At 36.0% G+C, this 10438-nt stretch overlaps 1 protein-coding gene across 1 annotated transcript; it reads left to right on the forward strand.

Annotated features, from left to right (window-relative positions):
* The first annotated feature begins 4519 nt into the window (after positions 1-4519).
* Positions 4520-7853, forward strand: LOC131077868 (probable inactive poly [ADP-ribose] polymerase SRO1). The gene is made up of 4 exons (XM_058015458.2): positions 4520-5690; positions 6061-6302; positions 6451-6503; positions 7305-7853. The coding sequence occupies exons 1-4, from the start codon at positions 4705-4707 to the stop codon at positions 7398-7400; spliced, it is 1377 nt and encodes a 458-aa protein (XP_057871441.2). The 5' UTR covers positions 4520-4704; the 3' UTR covers positions 7401-7853.
* Positions 7854-10438: the final 2585 nt, after the last annotated feature.

A 10438-nucleotide genomic window follows, 5' to 3' on the forward strand; every position in this document is an offset into this window, starting at 1 on the left:
AAAAAAATCAACAGCCTCCTAGTTAATTCGATTAGAATCATCCATCGAAGTTCCATCCTTCAGAAGGAGAGATAAAATTCTATTAAGGCTTCTCTTCACCTTCATAGAACTGTGGAAGAATTTTGTATTTTTGTCTCCTGCTCTAAGCCAATTCTCGCACAATATTTGTCTCCCAAAAATCTCTTCCCTTTGCAATACTTCATCATATCTCCTGAGCATGTCTTTCTCCATAAGGTAGTCCGCCTCATCCATTCCCTCTACTAAGACTTTTGAATTTAGATCCCCCAGCTCTCCTTCAATCTTTCATTTCTCTTCAAAGATATTTCCAAATACAGTCTTGTTCTAACTTTCCATTTTCTGTTTGACATAGTTTAACTTCTTAAAGAGCTGAAAGGATAAGAATCCATCAACCATAGGGGCCTTCTTCCATCATTGAACAACCTAATCACTGAAGCCCTACTCCCTTAGCCACATCTTTTCCACCTTAAGAGGGCATCTGAGCAGAACTCCATCCTTCTACAAAACTAGTCAGACCGGGAAATGATCTGAGTTGGAGATTGCCAAAACTTCTGCCTCAAAAACAAGGGGAGCCAGGTTCCATTCCCCTGCCAAAAAGAACCTATCTAGTTTCTTTGCTATGTTAGAGAAACCCAAACTCCTATTAGTCCATGTGAAGTTCCCACCTTTAGCAACCACTTGAAACAAAGCATTACAATCCACAAAGGTCTAAAAATCAGCTTGGATCCTGCACATCCTTCTCACCCCTCCTCGCTTGTCCGAGTGGGAAAAGGTGGCATTGAAATCCTCCACTACAATTGTTATGGCCGACTTAATTTCCTCTAGAGTCTTGGTAACTTCCTCCTAGAGCTACCACTTATCCACTATTTTAATAGGGCCATAAACATTGATTAAGAAACTTGAAAAATTAATAGTCTGTGAGCTTACCTTTGCCATTTGTCAGTATCTAGAGCTTGAGACTACTTCCACTTTCACTAATTAGGGGTCCACAAGATTCCCAGGCAACCTAAATCCCCTTCCACATCAACAAAAAAACCAGACCACCTCTTTCTAACACCAAGTATCCTAGCCACCTCTTCACTACCTAACTTTATTTCCTGAATGCAAATTACCTTTGGTTTCGCCTGATCAAATCCTCTTTTGATCATGCGACACTTATTAGGGGCATTGAAGCCCTTGGCATTCCATGTTAGGAACTTCATTGCTACCCAAGAGAGAACAGGTCTCTCCCAGATCTAAGAAGTCTAGTATATCCCTTCATATTGCCTGCTTCCTCCAGCAACTTTTGTCTATTTTTCCTTCCCCTCGTACTCCCTTTAGTCACCTTATTGGCCTTTGATTTGGTCTATTTGATGGTCCTTGTGTCCATCTCCCCTACCTGTGCAGACAACCCCAAGGAATCATCACTCAAGTCATCTTCATCTCTAGATTCCATCTCCATGGATTTCTCATTGTCCTTCTTGGGTGGGGAGACATGAATATCTTTGAACCTGCCCACCTTTAACTCTTAAAACTCTACAATAGTGTCAGAAATCAGGGTCGCCGGTAGTCTCCCCATGATTCTAGCCAAAGGTACCTCCCTTCTAGTCCTAAGGGGAGGAGGCGGTGGGGGAGGAAAAGGAAATCCTACACTGCCTACCCCAGCCTGAGGTTTAAAACTTGGGTCCAACACCAAGATCGATCCAATCATTGGAATGAGATTGCCCCTAAGAGCTTCACCACTTATTAAAATTGTGTGGGTCTCCTCGTCATATCCTGCTAGGAGCGATCCATGTGCCGATACAGCCTCCCCTTCAACACCTTTTAGATTTGTGGCATCTAAACCTACTGCAAAAATAATGACCTGAGATTGGTCAACCAACTTAGTATCCATTGCATCTTTGGTGACTTCTGTGGACACTACCAGCTGCTCCTTTCCAGCATCGCATTTTAGGCTTATCACGCTCAAAAAAATAGCAAAATCGGTGGCAAGAGCCAATTTTGTGAGCATGACATCCAACACATCCTTTGCAGATTTTGTTGATGCTACCAACTGGTCCTCTAGTGCTCTATCAGCCCTACCTTTTCCTTTCTGACCTACCATACATTCAGATTCCTCATGCCCCCACTCTTTACAGGACTTACATTTCACCATGATCTCTTCAACTTCAATCTCTTGCCACCAGAAGCCCTTAGGGGAGTGGATTTCAATGGCCTTGGAGAGCAAGGGACGGGGTTTCCACATTATGCAGATTCAAGCATACATGCATGAGTCTAGTTTATCAATGGCTTCATCTAATTTGATGAATCTCCCTATCTTGTCACCGATTATCTTGAAAAATTCCTCCTTCCAATACTCATGTGGTAATTTGTACAACCTAATCCATACTGGGATTTCCTCAATGGAGGCTTGCTGGGGATCAAAGTTGGGGATCCAATCTTTAATGTAGAACCCTACTCCCTTCATCATGAAAGACCCATTATACATGATTCTGATTTTTTCCACTTCTGACTCAATAATGATTAAGAAAAAACCATTAGTTAGGGTTTTGATCTCGAAATGGCTCCCCCATTCCTCATCAACCCATTTCCTTATCTTTGAAAAAGTAGGCCAATCTCCTCCCCACTTCATGAAGAAGGCTCTAGCATGCAAAACTTCAACCGATTCCTTCCAAGCCGGTGAATCAATATAGATGCTAATGGTTCTCTTTTCCATCGTCGCTAGTACCTCCATAGTGATGGGTTTCTTGGTAGCTGTTGGTTTTTTCTTTCAAAACTGCTCCTCAATCTGCTTTTTACTCCACTCAGGGAAGTTCAGGATCCTGGAATGGCCCCATTTATTGTAGTTTGACTCAAAGGAAATGCAGGCATCACCAAAATAGCCACTATCCCCCCTTCTTTGATCTAAACCATAACGCCATAACTGTTTAGCATGAGGTGGAAACCAAGGCCAATGGTTGTCAAGACGTCATAAGCCATTCTTCAACTCTCGCATTTGAAATCGTTGCCACCTGCAAACTCTAACCTCCTCCTGCACTCCATCGATTACAAATAAAACTAATGAATAAATTAAATAAATAAAGATCTATTTAATTAATAGAGGAAGTGAGACCAATTAAATAAATAAAATATTTATTTAATTTAGGAAAAAGATAATTTAAATAAATAAAAACTATTTTTTTAAATAGGTAAAGGCTAGATGAAAATAAATTAATTAATTAAATAAATAAAAATCTATTTAATTAATAGAAGGCTTAGAATAAAATATTTAAATAAATAAAATAATTTATTTAATTAAGATAGGACAATTTTAGGTGTCTACAAATATCATTTATTAATGTATTATTTATTGTTAGTTCATTTAAAGAACCTTTGTTTCTATGTTAAAAACAAGACAAAAATAAAAGCTTCTTACAAGACCTCTCAGAAACTTCTTTTTTTTTTCTTATTTTTAAGAATGGCTTTTGAATGAATAAAATTTTAAAAATGCCTTTTGAATCATATAGAACATGATAAACATCATTAGAACTTACCTCCTTTGCGAAAGATAAAAAATTTGCGAAAGATAAAAATTTGACCTTTGCATGAAGGGAAAAGACCATAAGAAATGACTTAAGCATTCAACACCCACTATTTCAACCTTTTAGACCATGCATAAATACAAAATGCACGAAGACTTCTTTAAGAGGACTAAATGACAAGACTCAAGGTCTAAAATGGCTTAAAATAAGATAATATAATATTAATATTGCACACTATCCCTATCCTTAAATAATATTATTAATATGTTATATTAAAATTTATATTAATAATATATTTATATTAATGTTTTTTACATATATAATAGTATTATATATATTAATTATTCTTTATTGCTTAAACTATTATGAAATTATATTATATTTTATTGTATTGAAATAATATTACATTACTATTTTTTATTTATTATTATTATTATTATTATTATTGTTATTATTATAATAATATATACTCTTTTATTGATTCATAATTTACTTTATAAAAATACAAACTAATTTTTTTTATAAAATAAAAAAATATTCTAAGATTAATTCTTTTATTTATTTTCAATTACATATGTGTATGTGTTTATAATTATTTGTATTCAATGGAATTAAAAATAAACAATAATATGGATTCTTTTCAAGTGGTGATGGTGTTATTTTTAGTCTTAGCATTGTTATGCTAGGATAAGGTCCCCCAATTGTAACATCACCAATTTATAACCCTAATTAATTATGCTTAAATTACAACATTTAAAATAATTTTTTAAATTTACAATCCAAATTGAAAATTGAAATAAAAGAAAATCAAAATCTTTGACATGATAAATGTATCATATATGAGATATAAGAATTCCCATGAAAAGTTCTCACCACCAATAGCCTATAAATTAAAAAAGCCCCCAAGTAGCCTTTTTACTTGCTGGGCAAGCCAACCTATTAAACCGCCAAACAAACGGTGCGAGTGACTTAGGCGGTCGTGGTTATTCTTAAATACCGGTAGGGTTTATATCTCAGAGTTGTTTGAACGGCGCGAGTGACTTAGGCGGTCGTGGTTATTCTTAAATACAAGTAGGGTTTATAGTCATTGTGTCGGTTTGTTTGGGCATTGGAGCCTAGACCCCACAGTAAGTGGAGGGAAATAGCGATTTATATTACAGTTTTCATTTCTTTGCTTTGCTTTAAAATGGATGTCAGAAAAAAGTTTCTGTATCGATCATTGGTCAACAAAGCCAAATTGAAGGGAAAACGGGCTGTAACTTCATATCCGAATGCTAAAAAGCGGTCATTGGTGTCCTCTGCAAAGAGGGCGAAAATACCCTGTGGATTTGTCAAGTGCTGCTCCCACAGTAAGGCGGTTGTGGAAAATTATAGTAATCTTAAAAAAAGCGGCATTCCCGCTCGCGTTATGTATTTCGACCAGGGTGACTGGATGGAATTCCGGTCTGAAATTGCTGTGCTCTTCAAGCAGGTTTTCCGAGAGGGTAAGATAGTGGTGGAAGTGGCCATTGATGGGTTACCGTGCCTGGTGGATTTTCTCCATATGCTATTGATTAATCTGAATTCTGGTGCCCAGAGATCCATTGCCTGGATAGACATTGATGGAAAATGCTTTTTCCCCAGAATTCTCTATGACCCCAAGAGTGATAGGCATTGCACTTCAAATAATGGTTTTGAGCCTGAAAATTGTAAAGTAGTTCGTGACGGAGATCCAAAATCTGTCCAAGCAGAGCTGGGTTCTATTGATTACGATTCGTGTGACTCTGAAGGCCCCACTTCTGCTAGGGTTTGCATTGCAAATGAGGCTTTTGAGGGCGCGGGAGATAATTTGATCAAGCTGGGTGAAGATGAGCAGGAGTTTGCCGATGTGAGAAACAAGTTTTTGGCCGGCCTTAGAATGCTAGCAACTTTTACAAGTATTATTGGAATTTATCGCAACTTGCATGGCAGTGTTGTGGGGCAATCCCGATTGAATGCTTTTCAGGGGCACATAGATAACATTACCAGAAAGAATGGGGGTGATGCCAATGTCCAGTGTGCCTGGCATGGAACGTCGAGGGATGGCATCTGTGGAATAATAAAGAATGGTTTTGTGCAGCCTGTGACCCCGAAACATGGTGCAGTTTATGGTAATGGAGTCTACCTTGCACCTGCAAATCGCTCGCACGTTAGGTAAGGAGAATTTTGTTTTTCTTGTTTTTCTCTTTTGCTATACCACTCTTTGAAACAATTTTAGAGTCTACTGCTATATATCTTCAAACTGTGGTATGTAAGGTTGTTATCCTCCAATATTAGGTGCCCATGCAGCAAATAATTTTTGCACTGTAGAGTGCGCAGATCCACTCCTAACTTCATAAATCCCATAATTTGTCCATCTGCACCACTTGCGTTGGCATAAATATAATCATTTGTTTGATAGATGCACACCACGAATCTTGATTTTGTGGGCTTGGCCTTTGCACTAAATGATTTGTGTTTTTGTGGATGTCAATAGAAAGTGTTTCTTGTCCAGTCTTTTGAATGTTAGTTTTGCACATTGCAGTGCAGTATACTCTGATATTGACAAAAATGGCGAACAACACATGTTATTGTGTCGCGTAATATTGGGGAATACGGAGGTGGTGATACCTGGCACACGGCAATGCCATCCTAGTAATGAAGATTTCGATAGTGGCATAGATGATATTATTGATCCAACGCGTTACATCGTGTGGAGTACACACATGAACACACATATTCTGCCAGAATATGTTGTTAGCTTTAAGGTTTCTCCGCATGTACATGGTAATGTTCTTTTCTCTTTGTGCCCAAATTTGAAATGTTGTTTTGTTTGTTATTTGCTCTTTATTGAAATTGACGATTGGCTGGAAGAAATTATTTGTAGCATTTGGCAGATATTTGATTGCTCTATGTTGCGGCTTGTGTTTTGCAGAGTATTTATCTAAATTGAAAGCAAGACAACATGCAAGATTAGTGCCTGAGACTGTAAGTTCATTTTGTTTTTCTTATTTTGTGCAACTAGCTCAGTGTTTGTTGACCCCTTGCAAGGGATGTTGGGTCACAATCAGGTGGCTTTGTTTTCTTTCCAGAAAAATACTATATAATTAATATGATTGTTTTGAGATTGACAATTTCTACATAGAAGATATGAACCATGTAACCGCCATACAGCCATCTCCATTTTTCACCAACCACAAATTTAGCTATAGTATTGTGTTCACTCCTGTCTATTTACTTAACTGAACATAAAAAAATGTCTGCTAAATATCTCCATAAACAATCTTTTTAACTGCAAAGAAAGAGTGATCTTCTTCAAAGGTTGGATTCCATAGGATAGAAAATTTCAACAATAAATCAAGGTCTGTCCTACTTGTTTAGGAATCTTCTTTATGATTCAAACATATCCTTCTTGCACAACTTTTCAGTTTAACATTTCACAAAATCTGTCGCATAAGCCCAAATCCAGTGCCTGAAGATTAGTAATACTATTTCGTTTTGATGGCATGTGACACAAGTAATTTCCGTGATTCCTGTCCTCTTATAACTTGACTTAACTGTTACTGCTAATATCTGATGCATATGTGTCATGCCAAATATTCATCCATTTTCAGCTTACATATGTTTATCATGTAGATTTAGTATTAATTTACTACGCTTTTTGCTGACATAGATTTATTGATGAGTATATAATTTACTATTGTCATTGTAGGTTTATATTATTAACTATTATGGTACTGTTTCAACTTACTTTTTTTCTGAAGAATCTTTATTGGACTTGTTACATAGGTTGGAGGTCGGCCGTCTGATCCTGCATCGGATAAAAAATCAGGTCAGATGCATTCTTCAATGAATGAGAAGATGAATCCTGACCCCAAAAATTGAGCCGTTAGTGGCTTCGAAGTTTTGAGAGTGGTGAAAATGGTCCACTCTTCAAGTTTGCGTTTGTGATAATTAAATTGCAAAGAATGTTGCTGAACGTTCATCTATGGGAATCAAAACTTTCTGGAGGTTATATGGATGTCGTGTCTCTTTAAACAGAAGGCATACTTTCTGTCAAACATGGAGAATAATGCATCGTTTTTGGAATTTATATAATTTTATCTGTATGTTGCCAAGCTGCATGTGGTCCAAGCTGCATGTGGTCCAGGCAATATATTTAACTAGTTTTGATGGATAGGGCAGCAGATTAGGGCCATGGTTTTGACTCCTGATGACATGGGTGACATTTTGAAAGAACAATCCTTTTATTTTATTTTTTTGGAGTATGCCTCTGTATATGACTTGTTTTGCAATTAAATTTGAGCCATGCAATCTAATGGTTGATTTCGATTTCCACTCTCTTGACTATCTTTCTTGATAAAAAATTTATGTAGCTTTGATTGTTGGACAGTTTTATGAACCTGTTGTATGTAAATTGCTTAATTCTTCTGGATAAATAAACTTTATCTAATTTGAATAATATCAAAATCTTATAATGAATAGGAAGCAGTGATCTCTTAAAAGCTTTACAATTTTGAAAATATTTTAAAATATATAACTATCGCTGAAATGTTAATTCTATTTTAGGATGTCACTATATCTCTAAATACACAAACAAATGTCATTCAAGGCTATTCCAAACATATGCCATTCAAGGCTATTCCTAGCTACAATGAATAAGTCATTGAACATCACTTTTCTAACAAAACCTTTCACATGACATATTAGTGAAACAAACTTAAAATATTTATTCACACAAATCTCAAAATAGTTAGCTGAGGTTGATAATTAACATTTTCATGCAATCACAGATACAAAAAATTTGAAAAACACCTGTTAAATTAACAGCAACAGTTGGGAGTGAATCTTTATGACGTACCACAAAAAAGTGAGGCACCAATAGCTAACATAAAATTGTCTCTTTGGAATTAGCAGATCCAACCTGATTGTTGTTGTTGTTTTGCAAGAAAAAAAAATACAACAAACCTACCTATTCCATTGATTTATTCAAACATGGACTTCCAATATGTTTGTAAATCTTCTGGATTCAACTGTGTAGATTTTTAGGTTGCTTTCATTTCTGATCAAACACCACAATCCATCATCAAGACAAATGAGCAAGTAAGAGAGCAAGGGAGAAGAATATATAAATGCCATGCTCAAAAGATACAACCTATAATTCTCAATAGATATATAAATGTCATGTCTATCTCTACATGCATAATATCAAAAATGGAATTTATGAATGTTATATTAAATTTAAATCCCACGCAACCAATTACCACTTAAAAAATAAATATATATTATCAATTCTTAAAAGCCCTTTTAATCAAACATGTCCGTGTAAAAATTGTCTCAAATTCACATTCTTACACCACAACCCGTTTAACCCTTTCAAAGAAAAATATGTATTAATTAAAAGACCATAAACTTAAATATTCCTCTCTTCATTTCTAAATTATAAAAAGATCTTAAATTTATTCAAGATCTCATGAATAATAAACTATTCAATTAAAAGGTTCAGTTAACATTTTTCCCTCAGCCAAGGGTTTTTTCATTACTAAATTTGAATATGCAGAGGACAGATCCAAAATCTTAGGGATTAATCCTTTCATCTCGGAGGACAAATATGTTTTGATGGTTAAACCCTGGTTCTCAGGCTTTAACCCATCTACTGATTCATTTAATGAGATTTCTATTTGGGTTAGGCTCCCCAACCTTCTCCTTCATCTATGGACGAACTCTCTGCTAGAGGAAGTGGGGGAGGCTTTAGACGAATTCCTAATGGTTATCATTCTACTTATGCTCGTATTTTGGTTAACATTGATATCTCTAAAGGGCTTCCAGCTAAGTTAGAGATTGAATCTTCCTTTGAATCTTCCTTGGGATCTTGGGTCCAGAGTGGACATGTTGTTGCAGGGTGTGAAATAGATAAAAAGAAAAAGAGATCTGCTTCTTGGTGGAAAGGTGCATCCTCTGAACACTATTTTGTTAAAAAGAAAAGCTTCTCCCAGGTGGTGACACAAGTTCCTAAGACTGAGGGTACGCCTCTTATTTCTCGTGTTGCCTTGCCTTAGGAATGTGTGGATGCCTGCAGTGGCATCCCGAGTGATCGTTTGAAAAATGCTGGATCTTCCTCTTCAATGGATGACCCTCCCATATCACAGATTGTTGTTGGATCTTCTACTGTCTCTGCCTCTCTAGATGTTGGCTCTATTCCTCCTGATGATGGGAGGTCCTCTATTCTGGACCCATCCTCTTGGCAAAAGGCTGCTGCTAGGGTTGAGGAGGGATGGATTATTGTTAAAAGTAAAAAATCTAAATTGTCCCAGTCCTCTTTTTATATGACCCTTCGATCCCATAAGGGTAGGTCAAATTCTTGATCCTTCCTAGTTGGGTTAGGGTTGCTGGTTTTTTTGCAACCTGTTGGTTTTTGGTGGAGGTTAATGTTGTTCCCCTTCTTTTGATTGGCTCAGCCAAATCTCTTTTGTGTTTTGGTTCTTTGAGTGGTCTTTCAAGTTTATTTTTCGGTTTGGGTTGCAGGTCCTTCTAAAAGTTGTCTTGTATAGGGTTTCTGGTCTCTTAAAAACTTGTTTTTCCTTAATAAAAATCTATTCAATTCTGAATTTAGATTTTTATTTATATGACTTACTATTAATAATTGAAAATGGAAAGATTGGAATGATTTTTAATTATTTCATTTGGTGTTTGTCAATTGTTTTGGTTGTTTAAAAAATATATTATATTATGTAAGCAAATTAGATATAGTACTACATGATATTTACATGGTAGAAATCAATTATCACTTTTTAATGCCCTTAACAACCCATGCCTATAGTTTAGCTTTTCTATTGTGGAAATGTTCCTTTAGTATTAATTAATCAACAAAGGCTTCACATTAGAATCATTGTATAATCCACTTAAACCAACATTATTGAATG

This window comes from Cryptomeria japonica, chromosome 4 (assembly GCF_030272615.1).
Source record: "Cryptomeria japonica chromosome 4, Sugi_1.0, whole genome shotgun sequence".
Lineage (NCBI taxonomy): Eukaryota > Viridiplantae > Streptophyta > Pinopsida > Cupressales > Cupressaceae > Cryptomeria > Cryptomeria japonica.